Genomic DNA, 21,137 nt, shown 5'->3' on the forward strand with positions numbered 1-21,137 from the left:
GCACAACAGCATGTGAAATGTATTGTCAATCAGTGTTGCTTCCTAAGTGGACAGTTTGATTTCACAGAAGTGTGATTGACTTGGAGTTACATTGTGTTGTTTAAGTGTTCCCTTTATTTTTTTTAGCAGTATATATATATATATATATGTGTGTGTGTGTGTGTGTGTGTGTATATATATATATGTATGTGTGTATATATATGTATAACTGTCACATACACAGGAGCAGTGGTATGTGTTGTTTTACAGGGCCAACCATAGTAGTACAGTGGCCCTGGAGCTAATTAGTGTTGAGTGCCTTGCTCAAGGGCACATCAACAGATTTTTCACCTTGTCTGCTCGGGGATTTTAACCAGCAGCCTTTCGGTTACTGGCCCAGCACTCTGACCGCTAGGCTACCTGCCGCCCTCACATACACCACGTGAAATAGAACGAGACCAACTACAGCTGCTTGACTCAGGGGTTTATGTGACACAACATGATGAAATTACCTCATCACGATCTGCATCCGTTTTGTGTGTAGATACCGCAGCTTCGTTATAGCCTGTTTACTTTGCCAAAGAATAGCTTTGTCTAGTGAGATATTTACACCCCTTAACAATTCAAATGCAAATGATTTTAAATGAATCTAGTTTCAGTTTGGAATAGTTGAGAAGACAATTGTCTTTGGTGTGTGTAACTGAAGTCACTGTGGTTGCCATGCTCCTTTACACTCCCATGAAGCTAGAGTGAGGGGCAAGCCTGGGGTGTTGCACAACTTTGGAAACAGCCCAGACACAGCTTCCCTTTTGAGACCAAAAGGTTTTGAAATACTGCTTCCAGAGAGCAGGGTCCATTTCATTCACAGTACAAATCACTGTGTAACTGCAAAGTTAATTTATTCTAATCAATGTATTCATATTTTCTGGGAACAACTGTTCTGGTGCTTTTGTTGCTCCCTACAGGATCTAGAAATGCCACACACACACACACACACACACACACACACACACACACACACACACACACACACACACACACACACACACACACACACACACAAACCTGTATTTCCTTATATGGGTCAGCTGCATTAGTGTCAGAGAGTTATCGCAGACAGCAGTCACCAGACGAGAGACACAAATCAACAGATGACCACAGCTGCATTCCACTAAAGGGTGTCACGAAAATGGCCCTGCATTTTCCCTTTCAACACCCAAATGTGTGGGGAAGAGGAAAAATATAGACGATAATAGGAAGAGAACGAGAGGACAGAAGGAATGGAGAGATTAAAACCGAGAGCAAACGGTGGTGCAAGATTTATAGACGCTGAGCAAGTGATTGTGAATGCTGCCAGGATTAGAACGCAGGGACAGAGAGAGAGACGCAGAGAGAGAATGAGAACGAGAGAAAGAGAAAGAGAGCAAGAGAGAGAGCGACAGAGACAGAGAGCGACAGAGAGCGAGAGAGAGAGAGCGAGAGAGAGAGAGAGAGAGCGAGAGAGAGAGAGAGAGCGAGAGAGAGAGAGAGAGAAAGAGAGAGAAATACACCGCTCTGGGGCGTGCCCACAAAAAATGAGTTCTTTAAGGAAATGCATCTGAGGTCGGCAGAGTCACAGAGACAGGGTGGTGGGTATAGCGGGAAGGCAGTGTGATCCTCCAACCCCTTTATGTGAAGCCTCCTCTTGGAGCACTGAGTCGATCTGAGGCCAAGAGTTCATAGGCACGCAGGTAAGCATTTCATAGCACCGTCATTTCAGACCCAGTGGAAGATGATGTTGTGTGGTTTGTCTGTCCAACAACTGAATTTCTATGTGTGGTGTATGGAGAGCGTATCTTTATAACTGTATGTAGGTGTGTGTGTGTGTGTGTGTGTGTGTGCCTTTGTGTGTGCCTTTGTGTGTGTGTGTGCCTTTGTGTGTGTGTGTGTGTGTGTGTGTGTGTGTGTGTGTGTGTGTATTGGAGAGCATATTTTTACGTCTGTTATTAAGTGTTAGGTGTTGTGGCGTGTTTGTGTACAAGTAATTGCTTGTCTGTGTACAGTGCAGACAGGTGCCTTCAAATGAGCTCGGACATTTATGACCCGAAACAGCATTATTTAAACTCCATAGACTCTGTTGTATGTAAGACATTAACCATAATGTCAAACCTCTTTTTAAAGAGTGGGTGCTTGGCTACATTGCTAGAGGTGGAGAATGCATGGAAAATATGAGCAGGTTTTTGGCAAGGCTATTTTAGACCATCGCATTAGCAACAATGACCACTTCTGTGCTTATCAGAAGCATTTAAAGACAAAGACAAAACCTTGTAGTGACAATAGCTTTCTAGCAGCTGAAAAACAAATCTGCGGGCAACTGTGTGAGTGTGTGTTTTGTGAGTTGGTGCATGTGCATGTGCATGTGCTTGCTATGCTGGTCTGTCTAACCCTATTCATGCATCAAGATCTATTATATCACCTACGATTGTTCCACATTGAAGTTACCCAACATCTTGAAAGGAAACAGATTGTTATAGTACTCAACAATCTCATCAAGCTCTTTTGGTCTCTTACAGATGTAGGATCTTAATTTGAGCCAGTTTGCTACAGCATGAAAATAACCCTGCAACAACAGGAAGTGTGAATTATTATGTGGATTATAATTATTCAACATTTAAGTAGGGGTTGATACATTTTTCGTATCAAGATTTAAAAGTGGAAACGACAAACTTCAGAAGCCATTTTAAACTTCAAATACACCACAAGTTTTAAATATCCTGTATTGCAGGAATGTTGTCCTGCAACAGGCTGATCAAATTAAGATCCTACATCTGTATCAAAACATCCTGTGTAGAGGGGTGGGGAATTGTGGCAGATATCACAGTTAATCAGCCTTCGTAGGTCTGAATATGAAGAAGAGATAGTTCAAAGGGGATGAGCTGAAAATATGGACTTGTGGATCTGTCCATGAAAAAAATGAGGTGCAAAAAACTACATTTAGAGGCTGAGTCATTGTGTAAAAGCCAAGTTTACACATTTTTTGGACAATGCAACTGGGTGTCCATAGGCATGATCTCACCCAAGGTAATAGATACAGTATGCATAGTGAAACAATAAGTTAGCATTGCTACTGCCTTCTTGGGACCTGAAGTATGTTCTACCCATGTGCTATTGGCTAACCCTATGCCTAAACCAGTCACTTGATGTTGAAAATCATTAGGCATCAACCAATCAAGGCAACCAAACATCTCCCATGTCCATGTCCAGCACAGTTGAGGAACAATTGACTGCTTGTTGTTTTTGGCATTACTTCACATTTAATTGTCCAATATATTTTGTGTAAGATTTGATTTCTACTTCGAACACTTGGAAACAAGTTTCTCCAGAAGGATGCCAACACAGAAGGTCATGTTGCAAATTGAAATTGTCAGCCTTCGTGTTTGAGCTTCTCGGACAGCTAACTATTAGCTCTGTTAGCTTTAGCTTACATTGACCCACCAGGAAATTTGTCCTTCACTGTTTGAAGGAGTGTGTCATCTGAATGATTGAGGCCAAGCCATTTTGAGCCATGATTTACAAGAAGCCAACTTCTTGTAAATCATTTTAATGTCTCCTTCTTATGGCTGTTCAACACAGGAAGTAAGACTCTTCCGTAAAAAGGTGCCACACATTTTGAAACAAAACCGCCAGACTTGTGATGTAGGTCAGGTTTCATGTCTTTCAAGGAATAACACATGAGAGAGCTGTGCAAATGCACTTCAACATTTTAATTGTACCAATTTATAGCCACAGTGTTACAATTGGCAAATTAGTGATCAATATGTTAATCATAAGGTAATAGACTAGTACTGTGTGGTGTGTCTGAACTAGACAAAGCCTCACACCTGAGATCCACTTGACTTATTTTATCAGGGTCTATTCAAATCAGAAGAGGAGCAAATAAGTTGATGCGGTATCTGTAACCTTTGCCATGCAAAACAGGCAGTTACTGATGGGTGGGGAAAATGGACATTATGTGCAAACCCAGAAGCGTAACCATTAGACATGCAAACTTGAAGGGATACGCAAGAGAGTTTCCAGTGTGATTTCCCACATACAGTCTCTGACCTACTTATTTAACTCAAGTGTCTGGTTGATCAAGGTTTCTAACTCATGAGGTCAACATGAAAGTCCTAGTTGTTGTAGGTGATAATACGCATAGTCTGAATCCCCTCTCATTCTCACACAGATTATTGAATGAACATGGAGATGACTGCTTGCCGAGTGAGTCTTCATAATCCATGCAGTTGGTAAATTACCATTTTACCATAGACTATGTTTAACACACCTATGACAGAGTCAGTGCATTGAAGGTAAACTGGCAGCTGCAGTGTGTCTTAGACTTCCTCTACTGTACAAAGATTCTTTTCCCTTCAGGCTATCAGAACCAACTAACTCCAAAGGCTGTTTATCATACTTCCTGTTGGTATCTGAGCAACCATACAGAATGTCACTCTGAGTCACAGAGTGTTCCATTGAAAACATCCCTTGAGGAATAGAAGATCAAACAGATTACAGGACCAATTAAATCATTGTCTGCACTTTTATTCATTTGTGCCACTGGACTTGTGAGTGAAGCGATGTTAACCCCTACAATTACAGTACTTTATGTGCTGTGCAATGCTACATGATGAGCGAATATGTCATCAGGAATAAGGTCATAGGCCAGAATGATTGAAATTTGAACTTAATTTAAGTTGAGATAATACACAGTCATTTTTCCTTATTTTTCCCAAAAGGGCTACATTCCTGCGTTGGTGTTGTATTATTTACTTTGGAAGTAGGAGAGAATCTCTTCTAGAAAGAGTGGACGTAAGGGCAAGGTAAAGAGAGTGGTGGAAGAGGAGGTGTATGAATATGATAGCCTACATTAAACTTGTCTCCAAGACCAGCATATACTCAATATTGACCTCCGACCCTGAATGTGTCCAAATGAAACCCCACACTGCTCCAACGACCAACAACAGCCTCTACTGACACAGACTTGCCAGCATAGGGGCAGATTTATTTATTTGGGTTTTTCCTCTTGACCCCCACACTAGAACTCAGGAGAGCAATAATCTTGGTCGTCCAAGGTCATAACTCAACTTCAAACAATACTACCGCAGTGTGAGTTCCTCTTCCTCAGTGTGAATATTAAAGGTTAACTGTGTCAAGTGCCCCTATGAAGTCCTAGTCCAGTCAAAAACGTGCATTTCCTGTGTTTTATGTATATTTCCACACTATGAGGTTGGATTAATACTCTGAAATTATGAAAATTATGATTAAGCCCTTTTACTGTAAGAGCTTTTTGAATAAACCGCCTGAAATTTTTGGCTGTTTTGGGTGGATGGCATTTTTGGCCTGCCTGGTGACATCACCAGGAGGTAAATTAGTTAATAAACCAATAGAAAGAGAGTTCCAAACATCTCTGCCAATAACAAATAATTTTCAGTTTTCCACTCCCCACTCAGACCACTTCCAGACAGTTCTAGCAACATTTCTGCTTGAGAAGTTGTTCTTTGCTAAGAAACTATTTTGGTTTATTTTTCACCATTTTAATTGAAAACAATCACAGTAAGTACTGTACATAATTGTTACCTAGAAATAATTTGATATTGAGATAAAAAAAAACTGTTGCATTGGACCTTTAAGTCATTGACTAAAACAGAGGACCCTTCACTTATCTTAAAGGTCATTTGACAGAGAAAACCATCGTACGTCAGTGAACCAACCTTACCAGAATAACTGTCTTCAGTGCTCTGTTTCTATAGCCATGGCTGAGACCAGACAATCAGATACTGCACTTGACCCCATTATTGTGTCTCATCAACTCTCCACTTCCTTCCAAGAATCAAAATGGAGTCCTTCAGCTCTAAAGACATGGCCATGAAGGCCCAAAACAAAATCCTCAGCCGTATGGCCAGCAAATCCATGGTGCAGATGTTCATTGATGACACCAGCAGCGAAATCCTGGATGAGTTCTACCGCGTCTCCAAGATACACTCTGGGAACCGCACAGAAGCCCAGAAGGTGGTCAAAGACCTGGTCAAGGTGGTGGTAAAGGTGGGCGTTCTCTTCCGGCACGATCGCTTCAGTAAAGAGGAGCTCAGCCTGGCACAGGACTTCAAGAAGAAGCTGCACCAGGGGGTCATGACGGCAATCAGCTTCCAGGAGGTAACTTTACATGTAGAACTCTTCAGAGCCTCATTTGAACACTGCATGATGCCAACAACCTAAAGCCTGCATGATATAACCTACTGACATCACCCTACAGTCATTGATCATACCTACTAAAATGTCCAACTATCTGGACAGAATCTTAAGGGGACTTTATAGGAAACAACAATGCCCCACTTACAATAATCTCTATCCTGAAGCCAATACCATAAACTAGCACCTGTTACAGCTGTTATAATAACTGTGTTGTAATTACTAGCGTGCCGTCACTAATATTTTACTCTCCATCTAATTGGTCCAGGTGGAGTTCACATTTGATAAGGCTGTCATGACGGAGCTCCTGACGGATTGTAGGGACATCCTGCTGAAGCTCGTGGAGAAACACCTGACTCCTAAATCCCTCGGGCGTATTCGGCATGTCTTCAACCACTACTCTGACCAAGACCTACTGACCAACCTCTACACCCCCGGGGGCCCTCTCTGGCCTAATCTCACCAAGATCTGCAGAGACCTGAACAAACTGGTTGAGGAAGGCAAGCTATGAGTGGGAATTCCAAAGAGTCCTGGAAAAATGAGAAACTTTTGCAAGACTATTAAGGAATTCTGAATTCAGTTTGCCCAATGAAAATACCAGGAGATATCATTTTGATAGCTTAATGGGGACACTGATTCAGTGTCAGTTGATGATGTAGATATTGATTTATGTTGGGATCTTTATGAGGACATGGAATCATCATCCTTGCTTTACAACATAAGCCATCTGCATTAGGACTGGGCGATATACAATGTATTTGTCATTATCACAGTATGAATGTGCATGATATGCATAGTCACATTTCAGTATCTCACATTTTTTCCTCTACCTCTGCCTAGATGCATTTCAGTCCAATGCTGTTGGACCTAAGTAAAGTCCATTCAAATGTGATATATGAAAGAAAAATAGCTTACATTTTACCAAAATCACCTATGAAATCCTCCAAAGAGATAAAATATACGCATATATATAACCAGCTATATATATAATCTGCTTCTTTGTCAGGACTCCCTGCTTCCAGCATGATAAGAATCTGTGGTCTACTTTCAATTGATTTGTCCTCCTGTTTTAAAATATTCCGTTTCCGGGGAAACTAATGGACTTTAATAGGACAACAGTCTGCCTTCCCAGTCACAGCAGTTGCTAACCTCATTTAAGTACTATTCAAATTAAAAGTGGCTATCTAGGACCAACACACAACCACCTCAATGAGTGTCTGGGCCACATGTATGCATGCAGCCGTAGTATCTGTCTGATCACTGACTGTTCTGCTTGTTACAAAGAGTTTCTGAGGACAGCTAATGGCATTTCATTTCTAATACATGTCTGAATTAAAGTCCTGCTGTACAGTCTTTGCAATGAATGTGATGATTGGATGGTCTTTATATATTTCTTCAAGTTTTCAATCAATCAGTGATAATTCCACAACATTAATTTTCCTCTGAGCTTTCTGGACAATTTAAAAATAAAAGGGTTTATTTTGTTTAGGTGGTAGATCAGCTTTAATATTGCAGATAGATTGTATCTTCCATCAATGTAATTGTTTGCATCGTTTCCAACCCCCCATATATATTTTGGTAAATAGATATTTATATACATCAGCTCGGAGGCGGTAGGTAACCTAGCGGTTAGAGCGTTGGGCAAGTAACTGAAAGGTTGCTGGATTGAATCCTTGAGCTCACAAGGTAAAAATCTGTCGTTCAACCCCTGAACAAACCAGTTAACACACTGTTCCCAGGTAGGCTGTCATTGTAAATAAGAATTTGTTCTTAAGTGACTTAACTAGTTAAAAAAAATATATATACATGCATATATATGTTTTTTAAATATATTTCCTTTATTACTTTATTTCCACCCCTCCCCTAATTGGAGTAAACTAGTGAACAACAACACTTAGGCCTCTACTTCCAAGTTATACATACTATATACTACTTTACAATAGTTATATTTTGTTTGATTTTAGTCCTGTCCTTCCTCTACTCTCAACCTCTCTCATCTATTTCTGATGTCCCTCCAGTTTGATTTCTATTTGCCATATATTTTTAACTGTGCTGTTTCACAGAGGGACCATTTTAGGAGATAAGGTCAGAATCAGAAAAGGCTTTGCTATTGACTACAAAGATTCTATTTGCTATATTATGACTGTGTTAAGATTGCATGATGGGGTTGGGGGGATATCAATGTAAGAGTATGTGTAAACAACATCTTATAAACAAGTTTGTAGTATTTCAGCAGTAGCACTTAGTGGATGTTGTGCAATGGGAGAAGAATGAGGCAATAATTGGCCATGAACCATAACACTTTCTACAGGAGAAATAGAATCACAAAGCAAGTAAACTCTAATGGTGTTACCTACCCCTTTGCAAGCTATATGTCTCCTATAATTGTCTTAGATGTACACCATTTGAAAGTGAATATGTAAAATTAAAGGAGTTACGGGCCAAAATATAGTCTATATCTATCAGGCTTAATGGCTTATTATGAGTCATCTGTTTTGTTCAACTTCAGACCACAACGTTTTATGCACAGAAGGAAACAGGAAGCGTCAGAAAGACAGCACCCTCAGACTTTCCACAGAAAATGGCCTTAGGAAAGGAGGCGAGCATTGTGAGACTAGATATGCAGACATTGTTCTTGACATTGATGAACTTGTCAATCCAGTTAGGGTATATGCCATTAATGTAACAGGTTATCCTATTAGTAGCCATAGCTGTGAAAAATAAATCAATGCTCTCCTCTAGTGGTCTAGAAGGCTTATTGCACCTAGAGGAGGGTTACTTACTGTCTCTTGTAGTTGACCAGAAATTCATGTTGCTTCTTTCAAATCTGATGAATATACAATCAGTATTATTACCTAGACAACTGTATTAATATTACAGAAGGCTACAGTAAAAGTCCTAAAATAATGTACTTCTTGTGTGGTGGGACCCCTACTCATCTTGTACCAGGTAGGACAGAATTATTCTTCCAACATCCATTAGATATGATGATCATTCAATCCCTCTTGTTTGAATCAGAGCAGAGGCTTGTATCAAAACTCAGATGACCAATGATGATTTGAACCCCATATTTATTCAAAATCTGCATAGGGGAGAGTGGGGTAATTTGAGCCAAAGGGGTGAGTTGAGCCACCCTCGTTTCGAGGAAACCATACACAAAATGAATCATTTGACAAATATTTAGGAAGCGGTCATCATTTCATGGAGTCTATGAAGAAAGAAACCACATGGGAAAAGTGATAAGCAAGTAAGGTCCAAAAAACAGATTTTCACCAAGTCAAATGAATTTATTGTGTTAAGAGGTTTCATTACGCTTATCTCTAAACCAAAGTAGATCATTTTAAGATTGTTCTATACATCAGTTGGGATCTCTAGAAGCTTTAATATGAGGTCCTAAACCTGTCATGAAAGTGCATCATTGTAGCTGTGTCGGCTAATAAAGTCAAAATGTTTTCCTTGGGGTAAGTTGCACCAATGGCTATGAGACAAGTTGAGCCAATGATTGAGCCAATGGAAAGTTGAGCAAACTGAAGTATTTTCTTCCCAGGCGTAATGCAAGGCATTATTGCTTGGGTATGAGGTAACAACAAGGACTGACCTATGTAAAAAGTGTTTTAAAAAAGTACAAAGTGTCCTCCCGAGAGGTGCAGCAGTCTAAGGTACTGATCACTGCTAGAGGCGTCACTTCAGATCTGGGTTCAATCCCAGGCTGTGTTGCAGACGGCCTTGACTGGGAGATCCATGAGGTGTCTGGGTTAGGGGTGGGTTTGGCCGGCTGGGATGTCCTTGTCCCATCGCGCTCTAGCGACTCCTTTTGTCGGCCGGGCGCGTGCATGCTGGCTTCGTTTGCCAGCTGTACGGTGTTTCCTCCGACACATTGGTGCTGCTGGCTTGCGGCTAAAGCAAGCAGTGTGTCAAGAACCTTGGCGGGGTCATCTTTCAGAGGACGATTGGCTCTTGAGGACGCATGGCTCTCGAAAATGTGGTAAAAAAAATACAAAATATATTTAAAAAATAGCCTGTGTTAGAAGATGAATAAAATGATTCAAATACAAACAGAAGTGATTGTGATTGGGTTTGTTAGGTTCTAATTCTCAGAGTAAATAACTCAACGGACACTAGAAAAGCTTAACCAAGCTTAATTCTTCCCAAAGGGTCAATATAGATGCATTCAGACAATGACATTTCACACAAGCACTGATACTGAACCCTTTTCCTAGGCTGAGTCTCCTCCTCCACATCTGAACAGCCAATGCATCTCTATTGCTAGACAGAACCTTAGTGATATCTGTTCTTCCTCACTTCATCTGACCTGACCTCTACCCCAATAGTGCTTACTCCTCCCCTACTCAAGGCTGTCATGGTGACTGATACCAGACTGTGTGTCTTCTCCTCCCAGAAGATCCCTCCCATAAGATCCCTGATGGCTAACAGTAACATATCCTGACATAATGTAAGCGTTATACATTACCCTCTCTCCCTCAGTGACATTGTTAGGTTCTAAGATCTCCACCCGTCTCCCCGACACATTCCAAAGCCATCTGGCTCCTACAGATAACCATTAACTTCTGATTTTAACCTCTCTGGGCTAGGCGGGACGAATTCGTCCCACCTACGCAACAGCCAGTTGAATCCCGTGGCGCGATTTTCAAATACCTTAGAAATGCTATTACTTCAATTTCTCAAACATATGACTATTTTACAGCATTTTAAAGACAAGACTCTCATTAATCTAACCACACTGTTCGATTTCAAAAAGGCTGTACAACGAAAGCAAAACATTAGATTATGTCAGCAGAGTACCCAGCCAGAAATAATCAGACACCCATTTTTCAAGCTAGCATATAATGTCACGTAAACCCAGAAGACAGCTAAATGCAGCACTAACCTTTGATGATCTTCATCTGATGACAATCCTAGGACATTATGTTATACAATACATGCATGTTTTGTTCAATCAAGTTCATATTTATATCAAAAACCAGCTTTTTACATTAGCATGTGACGTTCAGAACTAGCATACCCCCCGCAAACTTCCGGGGAATTTACTAACAATTTACTAAATTACTCACGATAAACGTTCACAAAAAACATAACAATTATTTTAAGAATTATAGATACAGAACTCCTTTGTGCAATCGAGGTGTCCGATTTTACAATATTTTGCAATATTCTCAGTAGATAGCCCAGCCATCACGGCTAGCCATTTAGACACCGACCAAGTTTAGCCCTGACCAAAGTCAGATTTACTATTACAAAAGTTTGATTACCTTTGTTGTCTTCGTCAGAATGCACTCCCAGGACTGCTACTTCAATAACAAATGTTGGTTTGGTCCAAAATAATCCATCGTTATATCCAAATAGCGGCGTTTTGTTCGTGCATTCCAGACACTATCCGAAATGGTAAATCAGGGTTACGAGCATGGCGCAATTTGTGACAATTTTTTTTCTAAATATTCCATTACCGTACTTCGAAGCATGTCAACCGCTGTTTAAAATCCATTTTTATGCCATTTTTCTCGTAAAAAAGCGATAATATTCCGACCGGGAATCTCCGTTTAGGTAAACAGAGGAAAGACAACAAAGCTTTCGGTCGACGCGGGCACGAGCCTGAGTCTCACAGTACTGTAACCAGCCACTACCCAAACGCGGTACTTTTTTTCAGCCAGAGCCTGCAAAGCCACGATTCAGCTTTTTGCCGCCTTCTGAGAGCCTATGGCAGCCGTAGGAAGTGTCACGTAACAGCAGAGATCCTTTGTAATGGATAGAGATGGCAAAGAAGGCCAAGAAATGGTCAGACAGGGTACTTCCTGTACAGAATCTTCTCAGGTTTTGACCTGCCATTTGAGTTCTGTTATACTCACAGACACCATTCAAACAGTTTTAGAAATTTTGGAGTGTTTTCTATCCAAAGCCAATAATTATATGCATATTCTAGTTACTGGGCAGGAGTAGTAACCAGATTAAATCGGGTACGTTTTTTATCCAGCCGTGTCAATACTGCCCCCTAGCCCTAACAGGATAACAATGTTCCCAGTTTAACCCAGAATCTAACAGGTTGAATTGTGTTTGGGAAATAAAGGTAGACGTGTTTTTAAAAAAGTAGTGGTAATACAGTATTTCATTCAGTACAGAAATGTGTAGGCGGCTTAACCCCATGTCAGGTGTAAGTTGTGCCAAGATACCTACTTTTTGGGTTTACATGAATTCTGATTATTTTCAGGAATACACAACATCCTGAAATATATGTAAATATCTTCTTTAGAAAGATTACTATATTTCTCTTGACGGAGTGATACTGAATGTAAAATATGTCTCAACTTACTCCACTCTCCCCTACGTGGGATGGCGCCGACAGTAATAGTCGCCTCGTTTTGCGTTCTTAGGAAATTATGCAGTATTTTGTTTTTATGTATTATTTCTTAAAAGGTTACCCCAGAAAATCTTAAATCTTATTACATACAGCCGGGAAGAATTATTGGATATAAGAGCAAAGTTAACTTACCAACATTACGACCAGGAATACGACTTTCCCGAAGCGGATCCTCTGTTTGGACCAATACCCAGGACAATGGATTGGATCCCAGTAGGCGACCCAAAACAACGGTGCCGCAGAAAGGGCAGACGGCGCGGTCTTCTGGTCAGGCTCCGTAGATGGGCACATCTCTCACCGCTCCCGAGTACACTACTCGCTATTGTCCAGTCTCTTGACAACAAGGTAGACAAAATTCGAGCAAGGGTTGCCTTCCAGGGAGACATCAGAGATTGTAACATTCTCTGTTTCACGGAAACATGGCTCATTCGGGATACGTTATCAGAGTCGGTAGAGTCACCCGGTTTCTTCACGCATTGTGCCGACAGAAACAAATATCTTTCTGGTAAGAAGAAGGGCGGGTGTGTATGCCTTATGATAAACGAGTTGTGGTGTGATCATGACGACATACAGGAACTCAAGTCCTTTTGTTCAGCCCTCCCTCGCCCTCCTTTCGGCAAATCTGACCACGACTCCATTTTGTTGCTCCCAACTTATAGACAGAAACTAAAACAGGAAACGCCCATGCTCAGGTCTGTTCAACGCTGGTCCGACCAATCTGATTCCACACTTCAAGATTGCTTCGATCACGTGGACTAGGATATGTTCCAGATAGCCTCAGACAACAACATTGATGTATCCGCTGATTTGGTGAGTGAGTTTAATAGCAAGTGCATCAGTGATGTTGTACCCACGGTGACGATTAAAACATTCCCCAACCAGAAACCATTGATTGACGGCAGCATTCGCGCAAAACTGAAAGCGCAAACCACTGATTTTAATCATGGCAAGCTGCCCGGAAACATGACCGAATACAAACAGTGTAGCAATTCCCTCCGCAAGGCAATCAAACAAACTAAGCGTCAGTATAGAGACAAAGTAGAGCCGCATGTCAACGGATCAGACACGAGAAGTATGTGGCAGGGTTTACTGTCAATCACAGATTACTAAAAGAAAACCAGCCTCGTCGCGGACACCGACGTCTTGCTCTCAGACAAACTAAACAACTTCTTTGCTCGCTTTGAGGACAATACAGTGCCATTGACAAGGCCCACTACCAAAACCTGCGGGCTTTCCTTCACCGCAGCCAACGTGTTAACCCTTGCAAGGGTGCCGGCCCAGACGGCATCCCTAGCTGCGTCCTCAGAGCATGCGCAGACCAGCTGGATGGTGTGCTAACGGTCATATTCAATCAATCCCTATCCCAGTCTGCTGTTCCCACATGCGTCAAGAGGGCCACCATTGTCCCTGTTCCCAAGAAAGCTAAGGTAACTGAGCTAAACGACTATCGCCCCGCAGCACTCACTTCCATCATCATGAAGTGCTTTGAGAGACTAGTCAAGGATCATATCACCTCCACCTCCACCCTACCTGACACCCTAGACCCACTCCAATTTGTTTACCGCCCCAATAGGTCCACAGACAACGCAATCGCAATCGCAATCACACTGCACAACTGCACACTGCCCTAACCCATCTGGACAAGAGGAATACCTATGTAAGAACGTTGTTCATCGATTACAGCTTAGCATTTAACACCATAGTACCATCCAAACTCGTCATTAAGCTCGAGACCCTGGGTCTCGACCCCGCCCTTTGCAACTGGGTCCTGGACTTTCTGACGGGCCACCCCCAGGTGGTGAGGGTAGGAAACAACATCTCCACCCCGCTGATCCTCAACACTGGGGCCCCACAAGGGTGCGTTCTCAGCCCTCTCATGTACTCCCTGTTCACCCATGACTGCGTGGCCATGCACGCCTCCAACTCAATCATCAAATTTGCAGACGACACTACAGGAGGCTGAAGAAATTTGGCTTGTCACCGAAAACACTCACAAACTTTTACAGATGCACAATCGAGAGCATCCTGTCGGGCTGTATCACCGCCTGGTACAGCAACTGCTCCGCCCACAACCGTAAGGCTCTCCAGGGGGTAGTGAGGTCTGCACAACGCATCACCGGGGGCCAACTACCTGCCCTCCAGAACACCTAAACCACCCGATGTCACAGGAAGGCCAAAAAGATAATTTAGGACAGCAACCACCCGAGCCAATGCCTGTTCACCACGCTATCATCCAGAAGGCGAGGTCAGTATAGGTGCATCAAAGCTGGGACCGAGAGATTGAAAAACACCTTCTATCTCAAGGCCATCAGACTGTTAAGCAGCCATCATTAACATTGAGTGGCTGCTGCCAACATACTGACTCAAATCTCTAACCAATTTAATAATAAAACATTTGATGTAATAAATGTATCACTAGTCACTTTAAACAATGCCACTATATATAATGTTTAAATACCCTAGATTACTCATCTCATATGTATATACTGTGTCATGGCGTTGCCCTCTTTGAGTACAGGGAGGACAGTTGACCCCCTCCCCCTTGCACCATCCCCCAACCTACCTCTCCCCACCCAGGCCCTGTGTGAAGGGGTGGTAAAATTCTAGGAGGAGAATCTCCTACCACATGGCCCAGTTGAGACACAGAGGGGTTTCATAGAGACATACAGGAAATTCTTCCAACTCACAGAATTGGGGAACCGAATGACATTTATGTTCTGGAGAAGGTATAAAAGATTGGTGAAGAATCCAGCTACGAACTGGTCCGCTTGGTACAATTTTGTGATACTCAGAAGAGACAATATAGCCATATTACCATAATACTGTTTATATAATAGCCTCAGCTATGGGACTTGCATCTAAATGGTTGTATAAAATGTATTAATAAGGATAAAGCTATTTGTAATACATTGAGATGCTATGTACTGATGTTAATGTGATAGAATGTATTTTCTGTTCAAATATTAAATCAGTCATCGGCACGCCCCCAGGGACACAGACAGGACCAGGCGTCATGTGACAAGCCTGTTCTATGTTCACGTATAAAACCCCACCCTGATTTAATTTCTTGAGACCAGGCCTCCACTCCATCGCGAGTTGGCCAATAGGTTTGACCATCCAATTCCGATAGAATAAGAACAAGTCTTTGATATTAATGATTAGTCTGCCGCTAAGTAAATTATATCATTGAACGCGAAGACCAACGAAACATCCATTCTATAACGACATTAATGAATGTCGCTTTGAAAGATCCATTCTAACCGAGAGAGAGAGAGAGAGAGAGAGAGAGAGAGAGAGAGAGAGAGAGAGAGAGAGAACTCTCCAACAGAACGACTCTCCAACCAGGATCCCGACGACACACTGAGCGTAAATATATATTAATTGCAATTGTTCCCGAATGAGTGAGCGTTCATGTACAAAGGATTAGCATATCAATTGTTAATATTAATGAACTCTGTGTGCCTCCTCAGCTGCCCTTTTATGACCCTTTGTTTAACAAGACACCAGCCATGCCTGTTTAGCCCACTAGGGCACATTACTCTACCAATTCTTTGTGACGATAATTACTGTTTGTATGCTTTCTGTGAATTACTTAGTTTAGTAAATAAATGATTTTAAGACAATTGATGTATGGATGACTTTAGTAAAGGCTGGATTCGTGCAGATACAACAATTTACGACGTTTGGAATGAGACTGGACGCGAGGTAAAATACACCATTTAAACCAGAAGATAATCGGCCTATACTATAATATAATATAATATATAATGTTATAATATAGGAAAGTTATATTAGGAAAATTATAACTTTGTAATCTGAATATTTTCCTTGGTGCCCCGATCTCCTAGTTAATTACAGTTAAACGATTAATCAGTTTAATCACGTAATAATAATTACAGGGAGTTAATTGATAAACATGTCTTCAGTTTAAAGGTGCCCAAAGACACGACAACTGTACTCTATACCATCTACTGCATCTTGCCTATGCCGCACGGCCATCGCTCATCCATATATTTCTATGTACATATTCTTATTCATTCCTTTACACTTGTGTGTGTATAAGGTAGTTGTTGTGAAATTGTTAGATTACTTGTTAGATATTACTGCACGGTCGGAACTAGAAGCACAAGCATTATGCTGCACTCGCATTAACATCTGCTAAACATGTGTTTGTGACCAATACAATTTGATTTGATTTGACATGAAGTAAAATTAGTTTGAGATTGACAGGTAATGTTTAAATGCAAAATACTTTATTTTGTGTTTGATATCCTCAGCTCAGTTTGGGACCCTTAATCCAGGCTGGACAGGAGGGATGAAGATGGAGTCCAACCAGGGGCGAAAATCTGATATCAACTTTGGAGGGGACAATTACATGAAATTTTCTCAAGAGCAATTCCTGAGGGGGACACCAAAAGTAGTGCTGTAACACATAGCCTACATTGTAATATGGTAAATGTATATTGAGGAACCAAAGAAATAAGGTGTTTGCCGTACTCCTAACTACCGGTATCCAAAACTACACAACTAATCACAACAGCAATACCATTGCCTTTAACAAATCTTAGTTCAGTCACCAGTTTAAGTTGAGAGTGGGGGTATCCATGGCATTTTCCAATTATGTTCCTATTTTACAAGTAAAAAAAATTGAGAACCTTTCATAATGTTGCCAAACAAAGACTCAACAAACTTACCTGAGACTCCCTGTCTCTGCCAGTCTGTCCCTGCATATCTGTCCCCAACTCTGCTGTCTGTGTGCCATCTGTTGCCTGCTCTGCCTAATGACATCATTGTGAAACATTTCCATTAGCATTTCACTTCTTTCTTATGAACATTTTATCAACTAGTCTGAGATATTAGGCTACTAGGGTTCTCACTTTGCGTTTTGGTGTACTGAAAAATACTCTGATGTCCGTCTTTTTTCTGCCATTTTTCTACCTGGCTGGCTACACACACACAGTATGTAGGTTATTTACAGTAGGAGATGGGCTTCTATCATCTTATCTTCTATCATTCTATATGGGCTTCGTTCTAAAAGGTAGCTAGCAAATGTGAAACGGATTGCAGTGACAAGAGTTGACAGCTGTATGAGTTCACCATTTACACAACATATGCTGCAACCTTTTGTAATTTTAATCGTTTGCTTCATATTGGCTGGCTTCCAACAATAGCTGAATTTGCAAAGCTAGCGAGCACCAATTCAGTGGTGTTTGCTATAATCTTTGCTACCCGGGTTAAATAAAGGTGAAATAAAATAAATAAATAAAAGTTCCCTTGCGACAATTTAGCTTTTGCAACGAGACCATTAAATATATTTAAAACAATGGTAGAAGAGAGTGTAGTTCTGTTCAGTTTATCGCTAACCTTATCACAGGGACTTTGAAGCACTAACTTACATGCATGCTGATCCTGGAATAAATTGACGATAGCAAAGATTCCATCTTTGACGACGCCACATAAATGGAATAGGTACTAGCTAGCTTAATAGTTCATATTTGCGCGCTAGCTCTGCAAATTCAGCTAGGGTGTGTGTGAACCCTGGCGCGATTGACTGGATTAACCTCACGTCAGTTACGTGCATTGAGTGCCTTTCAGACAGTAGATACTAACACTCTGTTACATTGACAACTAAGGAACTGGCAGTGGATCAAACCATTGTGAGGCAAAGGGCGGGGGGGGGTCGCAATCTTTTGAAACTTAAAAACGCGCTATCAAGTGTCTATAATCAGCACAATTGCTTTCATTGCGTATTATTAATATCATTTAAATTACATAGTTATGTTTACAGTGATATATTGGGGGGGACAAATCATATTTTTCCCAGGATGGGGGGGTCGTGTCCCCCCCGTCCCCCCTGGGATTTCCGCCCCTGAGTCCAACCACGCCTTCATCTGATCCTGACGACAACAGACACATCAACTATTATTTAATGACCAACTACAAAGATAAGGATGAACAAACCATCACACACAATTCAGGATAGAGAGAGAGGGAGAGAGAGAGAGAGAGGGAGAGAGAAATGCACCTTAATGAGGAGGTAGAAGTTCCCAGCAGACTCTGTCCAGGCTCCTCCAGGAGGGTGAATCCTCATTATCACTTCAATGAGCAGATAAAAGAAGGTACTAGGCCTCTGGAGAAGGAATAGGGGACATAAGTGGGTGTCTACAGACCTGGTATGGCTACAGTGTGGATAGGGTAGATAAACAACAAGATGTTTACATTATTAGGGCCACTTACAGATGTTGGAAGAGATGTTTTTCCTTCTAGAAGGCTTAGTAGAACGAATTCATAAAATACATCCGTGAATTTGATGTGGTTGATCTGAAGTCGAACAAATAAGATAATTACATCATTTTCATTGACAAGTCCTTTAGAAAGTCTCATTGAGTAGATGTTGGATGAGCAGACGGTGCCTGCAGCTAACGCTCAAGGTTGTATGTAAACCTACTCCTACAAGAGCCATCTCCAGCTCTAGTCGCTCCCTGTTTGCTGGCTCATTAATGAAGTTCACCAGGATGTCATAGGCCTGCTGAAACTGCCTCACATCCTCAAAACAAAACAATCATAAAATTCCTTAGAACTTGGATCATAAACTCAAAGATTCAGGTCTGTAATTCTGACTGTTTGGCTTGTAAGACATTGGAACTTTTCAACTAAACCTTACAAATCACTATTGCCTAAATGTAAGCCACTGGGCAAAGACTGGTTGAATCAACGTTGTTTCCTTGTCATTTCAACAACAAAAATGTAATGTGATGATGTTGAATCAACATGGAAAATTGATTGGAATTGAAAAAAGTCATCAACGTATTTTATTCACCCAACTTTTAACCCTTTTTAAGTCCAATGACATGGTACATTTGTTTTATTGATTTCACATTGAACTCAACCAAATGTAACTAAAAACTACACGCTGAAATGACGTCTGTGCCCAGTGGGAACTAAATATCTGGTCTGATGAATGCTGTACAATTATGTGAATGGTTACCAGCTGGTTGAGCTTGGACAGTCCACTCAACACCATCCTCCCAGCGTGGGTGAGGTAATTTAGGGAGGTACTGTCTGAGGATGTCAGAGCCTGTGAGAACAAGACAGTACATTTAGAAATTTTACAGAATGTACATCAAATGAAATTCAAATGGTGGTAAATTCAGACTTTCTCACCTCCATAGCACGTCGGATACCGGCCAGCCTCAGAGAGAAGTTGGTTGTCCCTTGGTTTCCAAAATAACTCCTGTAAATAGAAATGTTTAGTAACAAATATGCAACATAAGAAGCTAAAGCATACATTAATGCCATGAGATTAAGAAATCCTTTTATGTTAGCCTATGTTACAACAGCAGGATCCAGAAAACCATACCGATGTAGGATTATAATTTGATCATTTGTTTGTTGCTGAAAAACTTGTAGTGTATTTTAGTTTTAAAAAGGCTTTTAAAGTTTGTAATTTCCACATGGAAATTTCAGACTTGATTTTCCCTAACAAAAAATCGATCAACCTCTACAAAAATGTAAATTATAATCCACATAATTACTAATATTTCCTATGCCAAGAGTGTGCCAAAAGTGTGCAAAGCTGTTATCAAGGCAAATGGTGGCTATTTGAAGAATCTCAAACATAAAATATATTTTGATTTGTTTAACATTTCTTTGGTTACTACATGATTCCATATGTGTTCTTTCATAGTTTTGATGTCTTCACTATTATTCTACAACGTAGAAAATATTAAAAACAAAGAAAAACCCTTGAATAAGTAGGTGTTCGAAAACTTTTGACCGGTAGTGTATATAAAGTGTTTCAACTGTATATCTGAAATGCTAAAGGTGTCTTCTTTTCTAACACCATATCCATGTGTGTGAGGTGCAGACTTTTGTTTCAAAGTAGATTTGTTAAAGACTACTAAGAAACACTGTGTGTGACCCTGATTTAGCCCACTGCAGTAAAAGGTTATTAAGGTCCTACATCTGTATAACTACAATATAGGGGCAGATTATTTCATAGCAAATGTTTTTACTATAGATGAACACATGAAAGCAAACTCACCACAGCTGGGGCACATCTGCAACATTATGTTGCTCCTCCACAAACTCCTAAAACAGACATCACATTAACATCAACTCTGGGCTCCCAAGGTAAGTCAGATAAGAATTTGTTCTTAACTAACTTACCTAGATAAGTAAATAAAATAAATACTAAACTGCATTTCACCTGCAACTGAAGCGGACAAAACATTCAGTGACATCATAACAATACTTTCATCTTGACCTAAAAACTTGCCCCTATACAGACAATACGAACCTGTTGACACCAAAACACTGTGTTTGGAACACAATGACACTTAGACACACAAGTACAAATGTCAGGAAAACAAAGAAAAAGGGTTATTGACTGTAGAAAGAGTTTTACCTGAGGAGTGCTGTCAGGGGTCTGGTCCTGGTCCTGGTCCTGGGTGAAGTGGTAAGGTGGAGGGGAATCGGAAGGGAACGGGGGAGGCGGAGGGGGAGGTGGAGAATCCTGGGGGAACTGGTGAGAGGAGCCAGAGGACGGCTCATGAGGGATGGTGATAATGTCAGAGGT

General features: G+C 41.1%; 1 protein-coding gene across 3 annotated transcripts; it reads left to right on the plus strand.

Annotated features, from left to right (window-relative positions):
* Positions 1–1,417: 1,417 nt before the first annotated feature.
* LOC106588354 (tumor necrosis factor alpha-induced protein 8-like protein 2) lies at positions 1,418–7,539 on the plus strand. 3 transcript variants are annotated; one of them, XM_014177242.2, is made up of 3 exons: positions 1,418–1,709; positions 5,826–6,150; positions 6,455–7,539. In XM_014177242.2, the coding sequence occupies exons 2-3, from the start codon at positions 5,833–5,835 to the stop codon at positions 6,695–6,697; spliced, it is 561 nt and encodes a 186-aa protein (XP_014032717.1). In that variant the 5' UTR covers positions 1,418–1,709; positions 5,826–5,832; the 3' UTR covers positions 6,698–7,539. The 3 variants fall into 3 exon arrangements, with proteins under 3 accessions (XP_014032717.1, XP_045565563.1, XP_045565562.1); XM_045709607.1 differs by having other exon boundaries at positions 1,483–1,709; positions 5,668–6,150; XM_045709606.1 differs by lacking the exon at positions 1,418–1,709 and adding an exon at positions 4,202–4,244.
* The last annotated feature ends 13,598 nt before the right edge of the window (positions 7,540–21,137 follow it).

Source organism: Salmo salar, chromosome ssa27 (assembly GCF_905237065.1).
Source record: "Salmo salar chromosome ssa27, Ssal_v3.1, whole genome shotgun sequence".
In the NCBI taxonomy this organism is placed as follows: domain Eukaryota; kingdom Metazoa; phylum Chordata; class Actinopteri; order Salmoniformes; family Salmonidae; genus Salmo; species Salmo salar.

Excerpts from the sequence above, each read along its gene's own strand:
- LOC106588354 (XM_014177242.2), top strand. The coding sequence starts at position 5,833 with ATGGAGTCCTTCAGCTCTAAAGACATGGCCATGAAGGCCCAAAACAAA. Across the intron at positions 6,151-6,454 it reads CGGCAATCAGCTTCCAGGAG|GTGGAGTTCACATTTGATAA; the intron begins GTAACTTTACAT and ends TAATTGGTCCAG.